Here is a 21,800-nt window from a genome sequence, read left to right on the forward strand (position 1 = left end):
TTGAAGGTTTTTTTTACCTCATGAACTGGTAAATAGGATTATAAATATAAATTAAAGCATATTTTTTAGGCATGAAGATAAGACAATTAATAACATATATAGACCAATGTTTGTAGGTGCTACAACAAGCGATTTATGTTTAACATTTATTTCCAATACAAAAAGATATAGCAACATAATAAAGAACGAACCTCTCTCTCAAATTAATACTCTTGTTCAGAAGACAGATATTTAATCCCTTCCCCAAAATAAGTTACATACTTCAAAATTAATGTGAAAATATTTCTTAAATATATCAGAAAAAAATAATTCACATTATTTGAACTTTTTAAAATGAGATAATGACATTTTATATTATGCAATATGCCCAAAGTTTATTCAGACATTCTTTCACAAACTTTTATTTTAAAATCATAATGCAAAACAAGAATATCTTTTTCCTCTCCAGGTAAGAGAGAAGAATTTTCTCAGCTGGATACTTCTTTAGATGAGAAATTACTACGGAGAAAAGACTTTACATACCAATGGCTTCATACACAGGTTTGGGATTATGAAGCAGCCAGTTCCAGAAGTATGAAGTGGTGAGGTCATCTCCTTTAAATTAGATTTTTTTTATTGTAAATGTATCTTGTAAAATGAAACCTAGGTTAATCGTCTTAAAACAAACATGACTTTGTAGCTAGCAGCCAATACACATTTCCAGGTCCCAAACAGAATATCTTTTAGAGCTGGTTTAATCATTGTATAGACTCTTCTACGGTAATAATGAACTGTAGGGTAATGCAGAATTTAGGAATATCTACATAACTTTACATGAACAGAGACAATGGTTTCTGTATTATAAAAAGCTTTGAAAAAAGTGCCTATTGTTCATATACTGTATAGTTTATTAATTATTACATATAATTTATGTAATTAGATCAACGGTAATTTTATCTAACTTATTATAGTTGATTAAGGAATTAACAACAAAAAAAGGGAAAAGAAATGGTTTTATTCCTACATAATATAATGTGACAACTTATTTAATAATATCTAACAATTATGGGACTGACCTAGGCCAGTGCCAGTGCTAGTAAGTTATTGGAAGTTCTTTCATCCCTTTTCTGTGAGTCTGGCATATATTTTGGCATATATGGCATATATTTTTATATTAATTGATATGTTCATTTTCAAAATAGCTTCTTATTATTGGAATAAGCAATATCAATTATTTTAAATAGTCCCAATTAGCTGCCTTTGAGCAGGAGCAATTCCAGGAAAAAATTATATGCAAATATTTTAGTGAATGCAGTACAGTGAGGTTTATTGACATTTCCATTCTGTATTTTTCACAGTAATCGTTTTTTGCCTGAGTTAGATCCTGCGATATGCAACGGTAGACGTGTACAGCTCGTGGTAAGGACTTGTTTTCGTGTAGAATTTTTCAGCCTTGATCATGCCTACTTAGTATAAAAACAAACAGGAGCTTTTTTTTTGATTGAATCTAATTCTTTAATGTTGTCTCTATTTGGCAATCAAATCAACCATTGATTGAGATCAGAGGAAAATATACGGACAGAAGAACCCATGTTTACATGTAAGGCATTGATTTCAAATCTGGTGCTGGTTTTTGTTTTTAAGATATCAAATATTACCGGGTGTTTTTTAAAGCTTTCACTGAACCTTTAAAAAAACCTTTAAAAATATAGTTCAACAGCAATTACATTAATGACTGAAAACATCTACTTATGTCAGTCAGACCAGTTTAATGGTCCTTAAACTCTGTACGATAGTCACATACTTTATTCTGATATGCATAATGTGACTTATTAAAAACAGAAGTAAGTGTAAGACTTATTCCAGTCTTATTCCAAAAATTAGAATTACTCCTCCACAAAATTACTTATTCCTACATGTCAATTTTTAGATTTTTCAGTCTGTTTTTCTTTAAAATGCCATAACCTCTTTTCACATTTCATTCTTTCCTTTACAGAGTTTAAAAAAAAAATGTAATGGGTGATTCTACAGTTTGGTAGAAAGGGGAATATAAACAATTCAACACTCTGAAGATTTACAAGATAAAAAAACTGTGTCAAAAATATCGCAAAGTTCCTTTGATAATGATCAATGTAATGATGCCTGTAGGCCCACTTCTTTCATACATGACTTTTATAACCTGATTAGCAATAGTCTTGTGGACATAAGAATATGTGAATTTGAAGAGTTAAAAAATGTGCAAACTATATTTAATTTAGCTTTATAAAGATTTTAATTATGATCTATATTTTCATTTGCATGTGTACAGTGTATGCTTGATACTATTGCAATTGTCTACTTATATATTCCACGTGTCTACCTGAAGAAAAGATAAAATAGATCATTATTGATTTCTGTAGCAGTTATATAGGTAAAATATTTTCAGCTTTTGATTTCAGTAGGTGGTAAATGTAGTACATTTCAGCAAATGTGTGTGTTTATATATATACTCTATATTTATAAAGTATGACAACATTTTTGTGGCTATATTTCTTTATGCTGTGCATTATTGGCAAAAAAATTGCCGTTGATAAAATACTAAAAATCATTCCACATAATGATGAGAATAGGAAATTGGCTTTCCATCCAAAGGATGGCTTTCCCATCACTCCCTCCCTGTCCCCTCCCCCCCCCCAAAAAAAAGAAAAATAAAAAAAAGAGATATAATTTTAAATGCTTCAGACTTCAAATGTGGATGAAGGACACAGAAGACAAAGTCTTAGATTTTCATATAAAATACAATATATTTTATAAAATACTTTTGCACAGTTAGATAATCCCTCCCTTGATAAAGTTATACATCTAGCTCTATACTTTGAGCAAACTGTGTGTTTTCCAATTTGTGCATTCCTTAGGTACCACCTATGCAATAGGTATGAAAATTGGTGATCTTTTGATAAAACATTTCTGAAATTATATGCTGAAAAATAATGTTAAGAGTTAGGAAAATTTGTTTTTTTAAATTCAGGCTTTGTCCAAGATTTTTCTTTGGTGTCTGTAGTCGACTGATTTCACTATCTGTAGTCATGAACTAGACTACTCACTGTGTTTTGATGCCAGGGCCTGCGTAGTTATTTGTTAGGTAAAGTCTGAAACAGTGATTTGTTCTAATTTGAGCAAATCATAATCTAATAATATTATCTAAAAATAAACATTATGTAATTATCAGTAAGCATATGTGCATAGGTAGATTGTAACTGATATACAGTAAGCAGTTTTGTCCACAAAATAGAGCTACAATCCCACAGCAGTATTATGTGGTGCACCCACATAACTGGCACTGTTACAGGATTATCACAGCTTGCGCCACATAATTACATAGCTGTTCCACATGAATTTAATACAGAGAAAAATACATTAGAAGATCAGAAAATAGAAGAGGAAAAATATATCTCTCTAATGTAGACAGAAATATTGTATAGGCAAGGAAATAGTGATGTGGTTTGTAAGTATAAATGGCTGGAGAATTATGTTTTAAAAATTTATATTTGCGATCTTGAACATACTCCTAATGCTCTTGCAGAGAAACTCAGCTAAAAGCTATAAAATCCTGCCAAAAAAAAAAAAAAAAGCTAATATATAGCAACAATCAATATTCTTGATTGTTGCAGTAAGTTCACCATCACTGTTTAAACAACAAAAACAAAGATCAGAAGAGTAAAACATTTCTGGGCAGTTCTAGCAAAAATATTTTTTTCATGTATCATATAGGCATTTTTAGAGTTTCATGGTTCATAATAAAATTTGTGCTTTGTACTGCTTGTGTATTTATTTTCCTATCTCTATTTGAAGATGAGTTTCCAAAACCCTGTATTCTGATAGTACTACATTAACTACATATAGTCTTATAATTTAGACTTTTGCACATTCCAAGAATTTAAGACTTTCTTTTTGACTGGTGTGTGGTGATATTTCTATGGTTGCATATTAAAAGTACAGTCTCAGCTGTTCTGGTCAGGAAATGACTTTTTAGGAACATGCAGTAAACCTAAGACCTTATTTTGGTTATCTTGATAATTTTGCTTAATATTACTTCATACGTTCTTAGGAAGGCATGTTGACCTGCAGTTTAAGGTGAGCATTTTGAATATAATTTTGGTGAATGACAAATAATAGAATAATTTTCCCAATACATATTTGTGAAAATACTTACTTTAATATACCTAAGGAGTTAGCTCCTTCATTATTTATCTGCATCTTCAAATCATTAAGTTCAAATTTGAAAAAACTTAGCCTTCAAAGGACTGCAAAACAACAAATATTCAGATTCCAAATTGCATTTGAAGTAAACATTCCTCCTGATTGACATTAATTTCCAATTAATTAGAAAAAAAAAATAAAGTTAAAGGCAAAATATCCAAAGAGATAAATGTAATGATCACTACAGATGGAAGTCTAAGACTGCACTCTGTCAAGAAGTGTACCAGCATCTTAAGTTGCTTCCATTTTTTTGGGCTCTAATTTCAAAGGAAATTTTTTTAATTGCTTTAGAGGATTTTCAGTCAGGTTCTCTATAAACCAGAAATTAGATTTATTAAAGTAATTAATACAATTTTTAATATTGCTTTCACTGTAATTGGGTGAAAACATTTATCCTTATTTTAATGAGTATAACAAATATTTAAACTCACAAAACTGGACAGCCCTACTGAATATGTTAGAATATGATACACTGCGATTTTACCTGCTAGATGATGAAGCTTCAGAACCTATGTTGGCAGGGATTAGATAGTAATTCTATAGAAAATATATTTGTGTATACTACCGTGGCCTTTTGGATCTTCAGAAATTGAAACATTGGAAAATACGTTGCTCTGTTGAGATAAGAAGAGTTGGAAATATGGTTTGATCAATTTCATTGTTTTGAATTTCTCTGAACATCATGATGAGCATTATTTCTTATCATATTGCTTTATATTTAAAGCTTTATATTTAAAGATTTTGAGCAAGCTTAAATGGACTATAAATAAGACAGTGAAAAATAAGTAGAACTAATGGGAGAAAATTGTCAGTTCTTTCCAATTATCTTAATACTGCATGGAAAAGAGATTATTAAAGCTAACAGCAATAATGCAGCCTGCGATCTGTGTAAAACAAAACTTAAAAATCATGGTCATTGAACATATATAAAAGGAAAGAATGGAATAAACCTTCTGGGCTGACACAAGTAGAATATGACCACTTAGCAAGAGCATAAACAAAACCACTGTATATTTGGAGTTGATTTGAAAGTGACTCGAAATTTTAAATGAATTTTACATTGAACTGTCCTTAGGAAAAAAAAAAAAAAAAAAGAAAAGGAATGAAACAGATCTCCATTTCATATGAGTCCCTTAAATTAAATTGGACTACAAAGTAATCTTGCTGCTTGTCTGTAGCTGTGCTTTGCTTCTCCTGCTATAGTGAGCCACTATAAACAGGAAGCCTGGAGAGTGTCTCCTCCAGAATAGCCCTCAACTTTCTAGCAGTGATGTTTCCCCAAGAAAAGGGAGCAGCAGAATTAAGCCCTTCAAGGAAGCAGTTGGGACCCAAGCTCTCATTTCCTACTCTACCAGACTTGCTACTAGGATAGTAAATAAAGTCTTGGTGACATTATGATATCACCACCAGCATTGGCCCTTTCATAATTTTATTCTATTATTATTATTTCTTTTTCTTTTCTTTAAATGAACTTAGTTTTGGATACCTGAGTTATGAATGGGATTTGGCACTTTTCATTCCAAGTAAAGGGGGGTCCTGAACTGTATCTTGGACTACACTTCTGAAGTTCCAGGCACTAGAAAATTTAAATATACCCTACATTCAGTACTTCCAGCTGGCTAGCTCTATGCTGGGGATTTTGTAGATCACTCTTCTCTAAAGCCTTATTTTTCCCCATGATTGTGACTAGCACTCCATACCTAATCAACAATATTGTTTCATAACTGCTTCTAGTGTTAAATAGCTTTTCATTTCAAGGTAATAGAGCTCTTTTTGAGCAAAAATGTAGTAATTTCTACAAAAATAACGATCTGCCAATTAATCTGCCAGTGTGCGGTATCTTCTAGGTCAGTATTTCTAAGCTTTGCCTTACACTTTCACAAAATCAGAACACATTGCGAAAATATAAGATGTTTTTCACTTCTGTTTTTCCATATTTAGATTCAGGTAACATGCCTAATGCCAAAATGTACCACCACAGCATGTTAGAAGATTACAATTAATATAATGCTCTTACCTAAAGTATCATTTAAATGCTTTCTGATGGATATGGTTAAAGTAGTGAACAACAAAACGATTAAATTACTTACTGGATCCTTGATTGATTGAACTGATACATGTCCTGGATAAAACATAAATATTGCAGAAAATAATCTAATATGACATTTCTGGCATTTAGCTATAGCTTAAATTATAGACTGGTCAGTAAATGATCTTAAGCTGTTTAAGGTTTCATCAGCTGTCTGCAAGATTGATTTTCTTCAAAATTACTGTACTAAAATGTTTTCTTTTGTTGTTGCACCGACTCAGATCACAAACCACAATTTTAAAATCGGCTCTTATTTACAAAAATGCTTTGACATAGAGCATTGGTTCAGCCTAAGCAACAATAAAGGATTGTGGTATCATTTTGAAGAAGGTTGTTTGACAGACTCTGTTTGTTTATTTGAAGTAATGTGAGCTGCATTCAGAAAATGTTATATTTTGTTTCATGATTGTGTACATTCTCTCCCACTGCTCCCAGGCAAGCCCTGTAAGCAGAGAAGACACAGATTTAGACCTTGTTTCCATGACCAGTGGAAGTGCTTTGACTCAGAACAGAGAAAAAAATAATCAGCCACACAGACATTCAGCAAGATTGTCAAGTAAGTTGTGAGGTTTTTCATTATCAGTTTTAAAGATCATTAAAATACTTTGGTAGAACCGAGTGGATTTGGAATTCCTAATAACACGTGTGACTGCTCTTTCTGTGTCTTTCTTACCAAAAGTCTTTCCATACTTTTTCTGCAGTTCTGTTTAGAAACTGCCTGATTAATTTATAGAGTTTTCTCTTTAATTTTAACCCAGAGGAGGTCCCCTATGATGTTTATTAAATCTTCAGATGGTTGATGTTTTACAAGATTATTATTTTCCTCTTAACTATAAAATGGAATATTTTACTCCTGAAGCGTTTTTACATTCTCCCTCCACGTATTACCAAAATAAGTTTGTAAAGTACATCTTCTGTTTACTGAATAGCAGGACACACATCCTAATCAAGTCACAGATTTCAACTGTGTTAACTATCAAGTAGGATGCAGTACCTTCTTACTATTTTGTGTAATTTTACTAAGGAAAATGTTAACATATTTTTAGTATTACATAATGTATTTTTAATGCCATTTTTATAAAAAAACTAATTTTGCAAATAAATATCACTCATAATAAACCCCAAAATGTGCATTATAGCCAATTATTGCAGTATTAAAAAGCAGGTAACATTTTTAAAATTCCTAAAACTGTATAAGCAGTGAATTTTCTTGAAACTCTTTATGTCAAAAGAGAAACAGATTATTTCACAAATACTATAGAATTACTATGCCTGCTTATTTTGATTAGAATTATTGATTTTTCAGTTTAAAGTAAAATTGAATAAAAACTTAAATATATATAAATATATAAAATATATAAAAATACATAAAAATACTTAAATCCTTATCTATTTTCATGTCATATTTCTAAAATACTTTTTGAATGAAGATTTGTTTACATTATTTTAGCTCAATAAGAGTGAATACGGTGTTAGTGCTTATTCGCTTGATTTCTGTTTCTAAAATTAAGCCGGATAAAAGCTAAACTCCTAGTATAAGGTAGATGCATGTATAGAGAGAATATGATTTTTTCTTTCTGCCTACCTTCTTGGACAAGAATGAACTGCATTCAAAATGTTCTTGTTCCTCTCCATTGGCTACTGATGAAGGCCTACCATTTAATTTAAATGAAGTTCCTAATTCTAGGGTTCATGAATTTGGGTAGAACAAGTCTAAGCTATTAATGCCAATGGCAAATTCTTCACTGTATTCATATATTCACAATAGAATGTATGCATAAATCTTGAATAATTAAATAGTATATGATTGCACTAATATCTACATATAATTGCTATCTATATTGTAATTTACACTACGTTGATATTGAGAAAAATAAACAAGAATAAGCCCTTTCTGAAGAAGACTATGCAACTTGCCCTATTTAGGAGCTTAAATATGGTGAAGAAAAGAAATGCTGTTTTATATTATAACATATATATATGATATAATAGATCGTAAGGAAAAGAATAGAAAAGGACCAGGAAAGAGCAATCAACAGGCAGAGTCATATGTATGAGAGTGAGACAGTTTACTATGTCTGGTAATCTACATGTGTTATAGGAATCTACGTGTGTTATAGTTACCTGCTATAGCACATTTATGCATTTATTCTCTTTTCTGTGGTACAGGAAATCACAGGGAAAAAAAGGCTTAGATTAATGCCTTCTGTTTTCCTATATGTGTTTCTACATATGTATCTATAAAAAAATCTTCATCATGAATTTTAGAAAATTAAACAGTAGTGATACATTAAATTGTAATGTATATTATATATAAAACTGGACCTCACCATTATCTTTATAAAATTTATATGTAGTATATAGACATGTTTATCTTACTAGATCAGTTTGCCAGATACTGTTGGTTTTCAATAGCTTACAAAATATAACCTCTATGGTATCCTTCATTTAAAAATTTTAGATATATGCATTTATATTTTGACATTACTATTGTATTCATTATAAAATATTTCCCATGGAGTACTTTCTATTATTTCTTCATTCTGAAATATTTAATGAATAATCTTATAAACTGTTTTAATGATTTGGTAGCTATATCTTAAGTTAGCACTGAACTTGTTTTGCAGAGTGACCTAGAAAAGAAACTCTGGCCTTGGAGTTAGTTGTTAAATCGAGTCTCTGTAACACTTTTTTCAGTAGAATTCAAACTCAGTGATGTGGCAAGATTTAATAAAAAAGACTTTATATTCAATTGGCAACATCTATAACCCTAATTGATACTCAAAATTCTTTTGAATTAGTGATGAGGGGAGTATTAAATATTTTGAATATTCTATCACAGAGATGCTAGTTTATGAGAGATGTTGGTCAGGGACACGGTATATGTTTTCATTATGAACTTCACTAATGGAATAGTAAAATTGTAGAGATGCTTCAAGCTGAAAAGAATTGTCTAAAAGTGCAGAATAAATTATTTGTTAGGTATATTTATTCTTGCTACATATGTGATACTGAAAGAAAATGCATTTTGTTGATACTGATTTTGTTTGATACTGAAAGAAAATGCATCTGTAGATGAATGACTGTTCTCATAAAGACAGACAAATATTAGAAAGGCTAAATCAAGATTTTTCAAAAATATTTGAACCCAACTATGCTCAAATATGAAATACTTCTTATAACTTTATTTTTCAGGGATAGCTTTTTTTAGCATTTCTAAAATTAGATCTTGATAAAGAATTTTAAGAATATTGTAATTCAAAATTATTAGTCATTTATGAAAAAAAGATAGTTGGAGTGAATTAATAAAAAGTTCTACTCCTGAGTTCTGTTCTTGGACATAGAGATGTATTAAGGAAGAAAGGAAATGCTTTGGGCACAGTGTGTCTCAGTTTAAGTAAAGAGTTTATGCATCTCAATGTAAGTAAGGAATTTAATGTTGTTCCGTGTTGAATATCCTGAATATCCTGTATATTAAATTGAGCCAGCATTAGGAAAAAAAAAAAGAAAAAAGTAAATAACAACCTCTCACCCTAAAGGACAAGAGAGCTATGATTGTTTTCGAAATAGGTATTGGTATAAATTGACACAAAAAAAGATGATTGTTTGCAAATGGGTATAAGTTGAAACACAGGAAGTTCCATCTCCATGTGAGGAGGAACTACTTTCCTGTGAGGATGACAGAGCCCTGGAACAGGCTGTCTAGAGAGGTTGTGGAGTCTCCTTCTCTGAAGGTCTTCGAATCCAGTCTGGATGCGGCCCTTTGCCCCGTGCTCTAGGTGTCCCTGCTTGAGCAGGAAGGTTGGACTATATGATCTCTAGAGGTCCCGTCCAACCTTGAACGTTCTGTGATTCTGTGGTTGTTAACTGAGACGAACTAGTTATCTATCTAATTTAGTCTAATAGTTATCTATCTAATCTAGTATCTTGACTCCAATGGTGGCATTTCAAATATGCTGGGTTGTATTGTTTCCAGAAATTGTGGTTATTTCTTTCTGGTACCTCTTTTTTGTTGTTGTTTTCTATTTCTTCAGGACTTTTTTTTTTTTATCCCCTCTATTTTAATTTGACCTCCACTAAATCTTGATTGCTCTGGTATCTTGTTCCAATTATTTTCCAAAAGGAAATACGTGCTTTGATTATTATTTTCTAACTTTGAACTTCACATTAGCTTGCCTTGTTTCTCTACAAAAGGGTAGGAAAAATAATATGTTTTCCCACTTATGCCTTCCCTATAACATAGATATGTGGGTCATGACGCTTAGTAGTTTGTACTCACTGTTATGCAAAGTTTGAATATCATCAGTCCTACACATACTAGGCTTTTTTTTCGGGTCCATGAGCATGGGAGCAAATTGATAATACTAAAATCTGTTTGTGAGTGTACTCATTGTGCAGTCATTTCTAAATTACAAGGTGAACATAGAGATATTTTGCAAGAATTAAGATTAATTACATGATAACTAGATAGGAATGGCTGAATCTTTTAGACTATTATCTAGTTGGTGACCATTCGCAATCATCAGTCCTCTTTCAACTCCTAATTTTCCTAATACTCCTAATCTGGTCCTCTCCAACCTGTATTACTTTTCATCTATATGTTCTACATTGCCTTCCTATCACCACCATTTTCACAAAGCAGATTTTTTTTTCTTTAATTCTACTTCTTTTGACCTATACTGTTTAAACTGAGATTGTTCCATAAGTACAATCTGGACTTTGAAATTTGAAAGTAGAATATAGGGAGCTTTGTCTTTAACTGTAATTTAAAATACTGCCTGGAATTCTTTTTTGTTCTCTTCCCTGAATTCTAGTCTTTCAGAGAGTCTCTGATTTCAGTAAAATATTACTTTTCAGAAAGAAAAAGAACAGCCCGTCGGCCTGATTCCTGTCATTCTTTAATTGGTCTTATTTCTAAAATGAGCTCTTAAATGCTATCCTCATTGCAAAACATGTATCTGTTTATTTCTCAGATAAATGCCAGCACTACAGTTCTTTTACTCTATGGGATTAAATTAATGAAGTTTAATAAGGCCTTTCTTACAGGGGAAAGACTTACAACTTTTATTGTCTTTTCTCCTCTTTTATTTGAGCTGGTATTCTTTTGCCAACTGCCATATTTTTCCTCCCTGATAGAGCTCCCTGTCTTTTTTATTATTTATTTCCTTTACTTTGATAAATGAATCCCTCACAAAATCTTCAACTCTGTTTTAAGCAGTGCTGCAGTTTCACTTATTTGAAAAGTTCCTACTTCTTTTCCTTCAAAATAGTATTGTCTTTATTTTCCAGTTCCATAGCTGTTGTTCTTCTTTTAGGATCTCTAGACTCTCTGTTGTCTCTCAGGTCTTATTTTAAAGCTCTCTCTTTGCGCCTTTTTCATATTTTACTTGGGAGGTCTGTTTGGGGCCTTAGCAGGTGAAGGTGTTAGTTTTGCTTATATAATCTCCATGCAAAACTTGCCATGTTTCAGAAACTAAGACACATCTCAGAAACATCTGATTAAATATGGAGGTACTTCTGTAGTAGTCAATTTTAGGGCATTTACCTGCCTTACTAGGTAATTTACCTGCCTTACTAGGTTACTTACTAGGTAATAGTAAATATAGTAGTAAAATTTAGTCTTTCTCCTTAAAAATGTGAAGAAATGCTATACCTTTGTAGGGAATATTTACAGTACTCATTACTTAATTTCCTCAATTAGTGAAACGTTGATTCCAATTTACCTTAGTAATTACATCTAGGAGTCAAGCTATCATGATGAGATGACCATGTGAATGTTAGTAAAAGAGATTGTTCTATACTATTATTTTTTTTTTGCTCAGAAAATGGATATGTAAAATGGATGACAAAATGTTACAATTCTGAAGTACTTAAAGCTTACCACATTTTGATACCTCATAGGAATTCATGAATATTACCAATGCTTTGAGCATACTTTCAAGCTGATATTCTTTCCACTCAAATACCTTTGTATGCATTACCGTAGAAGAGTATAAAACATACCTCAGAAACAGAGCTATCGATCTATTTTACATTAATTCATAGCATATATCTGCATGGCATGTTAGGTTAGAATTGAATCCAGACAAAAAATCGTGCCAAGAGATGAGTAGTTTAGCATTGGCACACCTCTATATGAAGTTAACATTCTTTAAGGACTTTCAAACTAAAATTCAGTTATATGTTGCCACCTTACTGTATTCCTACACAATAAAAAGATGAAGTTTATAATGTTAATATGATGTCACATCCAAATTTTGAATCTGACATTAATATTGAATCACTCATTTAAATAATCACAGAAATCATTGTACTAGAAATGAATCAATATAATACTCCTCATGTTATTTTTAGCATGATTCAGTATATTGAACTTTACTTAATGTTCCATATGTAAGAATGCACAGCATGTTTGAATTTCTTCCTGTGCTGTCTTAGATACTTAAACCTGCTTTTCCATGTAGGGTAAGTGAATGTTCCTGATCAGCTATATTTTATCCACATGAGAGAAAATATTTGACTGTATATTTGATTGGATATGTATTGTGGTCATTTCAAGTACATAATCACCATTCTGCATTTCCAATTGTTTCCTGACTTTTGGGGTGCAAAATGCATTGTTCTGTCTAAGTTATTATTAAATATTTCTGGACTATTTATCTGCAACTATTCATTCTTTCATTTACTCATTATCCATTACACATTATTCTTGCTCTGGCCTGAGGATACAATCCCTCCATGAGCGTTTTTATTGCATCCATTCATGTAGTAATTGAGGATTTCACAAATATGGAAAGAATGCTTCTCTAAAACATTTCTATAAGCTGAGAAGGTATTTTTTTCAGAAAGCAAAAGGAGAAATTGACTAATTTGTGTTACTGAATTTGAATTATGACATGCTTTTCTTAAAGTGGATTCTGTTATAAGCGCTGTTATGAAAGTACAGCTGCCATTGACTCGGCTATGGCTGATAGACATCGGAAAAGCTGATACACTATTTAGGTACCAAAAAAGGAGAAATGCATAGTTAGTTCTTAAGAAGATTAAGTGATTAAGTATGCACAAAGTGGCAGCAAAAAGAGAATTCAGGGCAGTATTAAATTGCCTAGCCATGGCATTTTGCATCCTCTACTTCACTTAGAATCTTCTGACTCATCTAGTTGACACTTTCAGAAGCAAAAAATGCAAGAAACAGCTATACAAGCTCCATTCATTCTTCAGTAAAAATACCTAGAAGGAAAAAAAGTCACATAATTAAGATTACCAAAACGCAGACTCCAATGAAAACACAGCTAAGAATTCATACTGAACTCCAGCTCAGACTTTTCCTAAATTCTGCGGCTATGTTTACAGCCTAATTTTATTTTGCTAGAGGGTGTGTCTGAATACTGCAAGGTTATTTTTTTAGAAAAAGCAAGTAAAATAAAAATCAATTATGAAACATTGATGCCCTCGCTATGACTTATTTACCACTTGGGACCTTGGAAGAAATAAACCCATAACAAGGATCTCTGTCAGATAAGATAATAGTAAATGATAGTCATATTAGTTGTCGTTTCCTAGGAGATATTTGTCAGGTAGCTTCAGAAATATTTCCCAAATCAGACTGGAGGAAGACTTAGTAATGATGGACTACTTCAGAGTTGTTGTATTGTAAGGAAAAAGGTTTGTCTGAATATTTTTTCCAAATATAATAATACTTTTTTTTTCTTTCAATTTGTCTCTCTTGCAATGCTATCTTTTGCTTATTTCTGGTATTCTCTATTTTTTTCTCAGAACATAATTAATTTTTGCCTTTGCTTCTTTGACTTTTTTTCCAGCCTAGACTTTCTCTCCCATTCGCTCTTAGATTTCCTTTCCAAAGGTCCCATGCATTCCTATTTCTGTTTTCACAGGTCCCTATCTATTTTTTTTTCCCTTCCTCTTTATTCCGTACTGTACCGATAATTATATTCCAAGGAATAGTTATTACTTCATGGTATTTTATTCCATGATCTCTTAGTTTAAATGTCTTCCAAGTTTATTTAATATGTTTTATAGTACTGTTTAGGGAGATCTTTTGTCCAGACTCCTCCTCTACTTATTCTAAGTTCTTATTCTCGGTTCACTTACTTATCATTGCCCATATTTCTTCTTAATTCTGTCAATTCTGAGATGCAGGGCCAGTCTAGCACCACTTAATCCCTATTCTTTATTCTGTCTCAGGTCACTTCTACCAATTCAAAACTCCCTTATGCCCTATTTTCTCTCTACTTTCAATGTCAGTCAAGTTGTCAAATTATTGTAGCCTCTTATGCTTGCTGTATCAGATCACTGTTTAAATGTGCTTGCCAAATTATCCCTAGTTCATCTCATCATAACTCCAGGATAATATAATTTATCTCTCAGGTTTTCATTGCACCTTTCTGTGTGTTCTCTCGGTCTCCTGCCTATAGGAGCTTTAGTTCTTCTCCTCTCCATGGTTCCCACTCACTGGTAGCCGGGTTCTATCTGGCACAGAGAGCAGATTACCCGTAGACTCAGAAATTCCCTGACCTAGCATGACCTTCAAGGTTATTTTTAGGAACAGACTTTCATAGCCACTTATGGCATCACAGGAAAGCATATTCTGTGTTTTTAGGGAATATAGCAAAGAAAAACAAAACAAACAGTCTCTTCCAGTTCTTCAAATTTCCATTTATTGCATATTTCATCTAATATGGAGAGATCCTAAAAGCAATGACTCCATTATTTGACAGATTTTCAGTCCCTTCTGCAAAGGGCAGCATAAATATATAACACATTCTTTTTATTAGAAGCATCCAATCTTACAGAAATTTTCAGCCAAAGGAAGGCATAAAAATTCAACCTAAGAGATCAGGATTTATGAAATGGATAAAATTTGTGGAAAAAAACATGGATCAAAATTTATGAAATGAAGATTGTAGAAAATCCATCAATAAATTCCATCTTTACAACTTTAGAACTTTAGAACTTTTAAAATCACTGTTCTTGAAAGTGCTTATGTATGAGAATTCTCTTAGATGCCTGAGTGACATGTTAATGATTTATGTTTATGAGTGTCCACATGACCAAGTTAGAATAATTTCAGTGTTTCATAAATAAAAATATTTAAATCAATTATTTCTATACAATTTAAAGTTTAGATTCACATTACCAATTTGAGGTCAAGGATGTTTATAATCAAAATCAATTATTTGCTTACAAAAATTATGCTTATTGAGATGATGTTTTACCTCCAGATCCTCATATGGAAAAGGAATATATCCTTATAAATTTTGGGACATTTCTTATAAGATTCTCCTGAGACAAATATAAGTGTATAATAATTCCTATTATTATAGGAATTATATTTCCTATATAGGAATTAGGATAAAATATTATCCTAATAATATTTTCTTTCAGTTGAAAAAACAATAAAAATATTCTTCTTGTTTTTAAATATAAACAGTGCAACTAAAACCCCAGATATTTATGATTCTGACTCCAATATGGCCATAAATAACAGTACTAAACGAATCTCTTCATACATTGTAGCTTTTACTTCTTTTACAGACCCATTGAACCAAGGTTCTTTCCAGAGCTTCCAGCTTAAATTGATGTAAATGCTTTGCTGCTAAGAATTCGTTCTGGTCACTTTCATTAAATGTTCAATTTTTTTCTCCATGCCTCCTTAAGATGTATTTGCTGTTAAGTAATACAATATGGTAAGGACTTTGAAATAAGTTTTCTACCCAGACACACAATGTTAGGTGGATCGACACATACCCTATGACGTATATTATACATCATAAAATTTCCATCATAACCTGTTTAACAAAGCTTTTCTTCTTGGATACCAAGAATTTCATTCAAAGCGTTTTACATATTGCATTACTTATCAAAACAGAGGGTATGTAAACCTTGACATTTGTTAAAATAGCCAGGCTTTAACCCAAAAAGACCAGAACAAATCCATAGCAGAAAACAGATTAAAAAACAGAAAATGACTGCTTGAAAATAGGAGCATGTTCGCCAAACCCAAGACAATCTTTCAGCACGTACTCAAAAGAAATGATTATTTGGTATATGCAAGCATCTGGATATATCTCCAAATATATGGAAGTTTCACGAATTCAAAAGTTACAATTCAATTAAAATATAGTGAATTATTATTACAGCTTCAGTATTCCAAAGTCTGGTTTAGGATAAAATAAATTAATTTGCTTTTCTTGGCTAAGAATTATTTTCCCATATGAGTTGGTATTAGAATAACTGTAGATCATGTTGAATTATACTTAATACACTTGCCAGATTCTATTTAATCGTAGTATCAATAATGATAAATATTATTATTATTATTATTATTATGATTGTCAAAAATATCAGTACTACATAAATTAAAACCAGTGTAATGCTTCTAATTTATACCTACATCCAAGGTCAAGAAAAATGAATTTTCTATTGTCTCTGAGTAAGACCAATTACAAATATACTCATATAACATAAAATAGTATGTAATAATAGTGCTTATGATTATTCATAAAATGCAATTTACTTATGCAAATGTATTATGTGTATATTTACATTTATACTCATATCAATGAAATATGTGCTTATAGATAGCATTATAAATAATAGAAAGATATGCTAGTAAATTCATTCTTTCATTTTGTCAGTCAAAACTTTCTGATTATAGTTTTTTTTTCATATTTGCTGATACTTTAACTACTCATTTTTAAGAAGCACTTCACATTTTATGGGTAAAAAAATGTGATAACTGCAAATCCAAGCTTGATGTAGCAGCTGTTCACAGTGTCTTGTAACAGAAATATTAAACATCATTAGTAATACTGTAAGGTAGAGATGTTAGCAATTTTAGCTCTCAGGAGAAAAAAAAATAGAAAGCATAGAAAGCACATTCTGAAAATGTTCTATGAAATATATACCTGAATTGCAACCTAGCCTTGCATACCCTTTTGCTTTTGTATACCCTTGTTTTATTTTCCATACATGGAATAAACCTTCTATAATTTTCTACATTTTTTTAAATGAAAAAAAAGTCCTAACATGGTAAAATTGCTCATTTTCATGTGTAATGTTAAAACCATTAAAACTGATTTTAATTTTAGATTAGTTGCACGTTCCCTACAAGTTTTATTTGATTGAAAGTGCTGAAGGAGTGTGTTAAGAAAGAATACACAGTAGACTATACTTTGACTAAGTTTGTCCGGACTGCTATTATATGGTAAATTTAAGATGAACACTAGAAAGTCTATCCAGCACTTTAGAATAAATAAAGTGAGCCATAGCTGTCAGACTTACGGATCATCCTCTCTGAACTGCAAATCCGGAATTCAAGAGAGCAGGGAGTCTACACTTCTAGATTATCTGGGAAATTGCAAAAATGCTTTTTGTATTTTTGAGATTTACAAATTTACCAATTTGTGTCTACAGATCCTGAGTGATGGTTCTCACAGACAAATAGAACATCATTTTGTTAAACACCTTATAGATGCTCAAGGTTAAAAAGTTACTGCACTTTGCTTATGAAATATAGGCATATCCTCTAAATTATGCATAAATCAATTACAGTTAACAAAATACAAATAATAAATCTGTGACCATGAAGTTTAGACAAGCATAGTTCGTGATGTAACAGACATAGCTTTCATTCTGCCAAAATACAAAGATATACCCCTAATTTATAAAGGTTTCCCACTAGTTTCTTACAACAAATTACATCAAAACTTTCTTTTAAAAAATGAGTTATAAACATTTCATAGTGAAGGAAGTACAATATAGTCCGTCCAAAAACAGTTATAAGTATAAAGCAAAAAGCCCTACATTTACAGATTAGAAGTCCATCATTAAAATAAAAGTTAGCAATACAAAGAGTTTTAAGAACAAGTGAAGTTATTAGTTGAGAAAGAATCTGGCATAGGCAATTCTAACTAGGCAATTAGAAGGCAGTTGACTTCCCATTTTGCTATGTTGGCACTATCCCTTTTAAGCTATCTTTCAAATTTATAGTTATTTTTGTTGTGATATTTACATTTATTCTATTTTAAAATTAATGTAATAAAAATATGCCTTTCATCAAAGTACAGAAATAACTAGTGTGTCTAACTTACATCTATCACTAGTATAAGCTTGAAGATAAGTAAGTCCCATTATTATATTATCCCCAAACTTCTTTTCTGTTTTAAATATACAATAGCCACTTCCCTTTTTTTTTTTAACAAAGGATGTATTCCATATTCTATTTAACAATAGCTGCAATTTAAAAAAAAAAAAGCTTTAATTTTATTTTAAAAGGAGGCAATCTTCTTAACAGTATTACCATATTAGGATTTACAGGATTTATTTACTTACTTTCACTAAACTAGATACTGCATTTACTGGAGGATCCCCGCCTTCGGTGAAGATGTTAGGGCTCCCAGTCAAAATAATTAATGAAAAGTGGACCATTAAAATAAATTAAGTAAAAGCAAGAAAACTGGGTCACCTATAAGGACACATTAGCATTTTAGACCTTTATCAGATAGACGTGGAGTTAACTATCTATTTGAAGGAAAAAAAAAAAAAAAGAGATTTTTGTAGAGCCATTAAAAAAAAAAACAGGGATTACATTGGAAACACTTGAAAGCTCTTAATAGCAAAAATAAAAGACTAGTTAGTATGGCACAAGGGCAATATTCAGTAACTTTAAAAAGAGGGAGCAGTAGGTTGAGCTCCTGATATTTAGAGCACTATGGAAACACTATGGGAAAGCATCTATGAGAAAATACAGAAGGTCATACTCATCAAGATTTTTTTTTGTTAGTGAAAAGAGTTATATTCAGTCATATTATTTAAGATATCCGTTTTAATTTTGAGGGCCTACTTATTGTGAAAAAAAAGTGAATTGTCTATTAAAAAGTACCAAAAAGTTAAAATATCAGGATTTTTTATCAAAAATGCCTAATTTATAATGTTTGCCTATGATAAATAGTAAAATATATTTATAAAATGTTTTATAAACTTAGATACCATAGTAATATACATGTCTGTACCTACATATTCATATATAAAATATCTGCATCTGTGTATCTAGCAAATTGCTATATTGTGAACACCACACCATGTCATTCTCTTGCTGAGTTTAAGTCATCTCCCACAGATGCTTACATTATTATATATAACTAAGACAGATAATTCTATATGTAAAATTGTGGTTTGTTTAAAACAATTATCATGGTCAGCAACAAATATCAACTTTGGTCAGCATTACTGGTTATTCTGTCCATTAAAACACTTGTCTTAAATATCTTGTAGAAACTATTAGTAAATTACTCATCTGTTTCTATCTGTGAGAACTAATGTGGTTATTTCATGTATTTCTACGTGCTCTCAAACTTGCTTTGGCACTGTTCAGCTTTCATCAAAGTTCAACATAGTCGCTTCCAAAGAGAAGGCAATAACTGATTAAAGAGACAAACTATGTGAACTTGTTTTCCATGCACTTGAAAGACTTCTTGACATTACTATTTCTCTGAAAAAAGTGCTGTGTATCCTCACGCGTGTTGGAAATATTTCAAAATGGACAGGTAGTGACACTTTTTTTTTTTTTTTTTTGGCTGATTATGTCCAAAAAAACCCTTTGTTTTAAAATATACTACCTTGTATTACTTTTAAAAAGAGTGAGAAAAAGCATAATTATAAAATACATATTATGGCATATTAAACATATTAATAGCTTGTCGTTATATTAAAAATAATGCAAATATTTTAAAAGTTCATGTTTGTTCATTGTTCTATAGAAAAGAGCATTTCTACTCCAGAAAAATCACATTTGGGGCCGTCTTGTAAGGAACGGATATCGTTTCGAGACCATCCACTGCAGCTCAGCGGAGGATGGGGATCAGGAAAAAAAAGGCAAAAGTTTAAAAATATTAGTTGAAAGTTGGAGAATATTTAACTGGTCAAGTTAATTGAATTTTTGGTTTCCAAAGCATGTGGAGAGCTGTTTCCTTTTAAGTCTGTGAATATGAGTTATTTTAGGATTCTAGTTTGTTATCTGTATATCTAATTTCAGTTAACTACATTTGACTTATTTTGTTAAACATGGGTTGCAGTGGGCTTTTTTTTCTTTTCTTTGGTGTAAATATTTTGTATCTGTCAGTAAGTTATCATCGTTTCTGTTTTGAATTGCTTGTGCATTCATGTGGCATGGAATACAGAGTCGATTAATTGTATAAGAATTGTTAGAATGGAAAACATGGAACAAGTTTATGCTTGCTTTCAAAAACTGTATAAGATGTTAAAATGTAATAATGGTTCATGCTTATAGGTTGTATGTTATGTATCAAAATGCTAAATCCTCGTTGTCTCATAAATAAATACTTGTAAACTGGCTCTAGCAGCCAGCAATGTCATTCTTGGAGAAGTCTATTTAGAACATTTTATTGAAGTAGCAAGAATTCACAGCACCCGAGAAGAATAAATGGTGGTGACCCAACTATCTTTTCCTAGCAATACAGAAATAGTAATAAAAAAAAAAATCCACTTGAATTGAATCCTTCCTAAATTATGGGAATAATATGGCAAAGCAACCTATTAAAGTTGTGTATTTTTAAAGATTAAAGATTAAAGATTTCTATTTTATTTCTAGAGGAACAAAAGAATAAATGCTCTAATTTTATGTTGGAGTAGTTTCACTTTGCATCTAAAAGACACTGATAGCCCAACTCAGATTGTCCACATAGCCAAATTCCTTCAGACTCATGTATGTAAAAGATTTGTGGTACAAAAGACAAAAGAAACAGAAGAAATACCATTTTTTACTGTTCATATTACTTTGAGAGAGAAACCTTGAAATAGGTGCCTTACTACTTTCAGTGGACATTTCATCCATATGCAGGACAGCAAAGGTCTCTTGATTTCAAAGACTCACATTAAATACTGTTTTCCTGTTAGAAGGTAGAAGCTAACTGAATGTAGAGAAATCTGTCATTAGTTTTTGTCCGTATCGTGAAGCCTCAGCCCTCTGCAAGCTGAGAGAGAGGAGGGGAAGCTAATGGGGCTTGAAACTTCAGTCAGGGAAGAACATAAATTCTTATGTTGCGGCTGTTTTTAAAATGTACTTAAATTCCATATGACATTGTTTTGTGAGGTGCTTTTTATGTTAACAGGCACATATGAGTATGGACTGAAAGCAGTTAGCACTGCTTTTTCTTCTTCTTTTTTTTTTTTTTTTTTTTTTTTTTTTTTTTTTGAACACTTGCATTTATTTTAACTTTCGAAGATGTTTATTTCCCTGTTTCCATGAAAACCCTCTGGTATTGGAGTGATAACTTTAATACTTTGCTATTTAAAATTAATTAAAAAATGTGGGGACTCATTTAAATCAAGGTACTGGTTTTATTATCATTTTAAATTTGAGAAGTCAGTGCCTCTTACTTCAGAAGGGATGTAATTACTGTTCTGAGGGCCGATGATCAATGCAAGTTGTTGGGCCTGGCTTTGGGAACCC

The 21,800-nt window shown here is 31.4% G+C and overlaps 1 protein-coding gene across 1 annotated transcript in view; it reads left to right on the top strand.

Annotated features, from left to right (window-relative positions):
* The window catches only part of LRRIQ1 (leucine rich repeats and IQ motif containing 1), a 99,058-nt gene extending 78,830 nt beyond the window's left edge, over positions 1–20,228 (top strand). The window contains exons 25-28 of the mRNA XM_026049753.1: positions 449–581; positions 1,338–1,398; positions 6,743–6,863; positions 20,089–20,228. Of these exons, the coding sequence (XP_025905538.1) occupies positions 449–581; positions 1,338–1,398; positions 6,743–6,863; positions 20,089–20,228 (455 nt within the window). The remainder of the gene's footprint in view (positions 1–448; positions 582–1,337; positions 1,399–6,742; positions 6,864–20,088) is intronic.
* Positions 20,229–21,800: the final 1,572 nt, after the last annotated feature.

Source organism: Nothoprocta perdicaria, unplaced genomic scaffold (assembly GCF_003342845.1).
Source record: "Nothoprocta perdicaria isolate Ctin4 unplaced genomic scaffold, notPer1 scaffold_61, whole genome shotgun sequence".
NCBI classification, from domain to species: domain Eukaryota; kingdom Metazoa; phylum Chordata; class Aves; order Tinamiformes; family Tinamidae; genus Nothoprocta; species Nothoprocta perdicaria.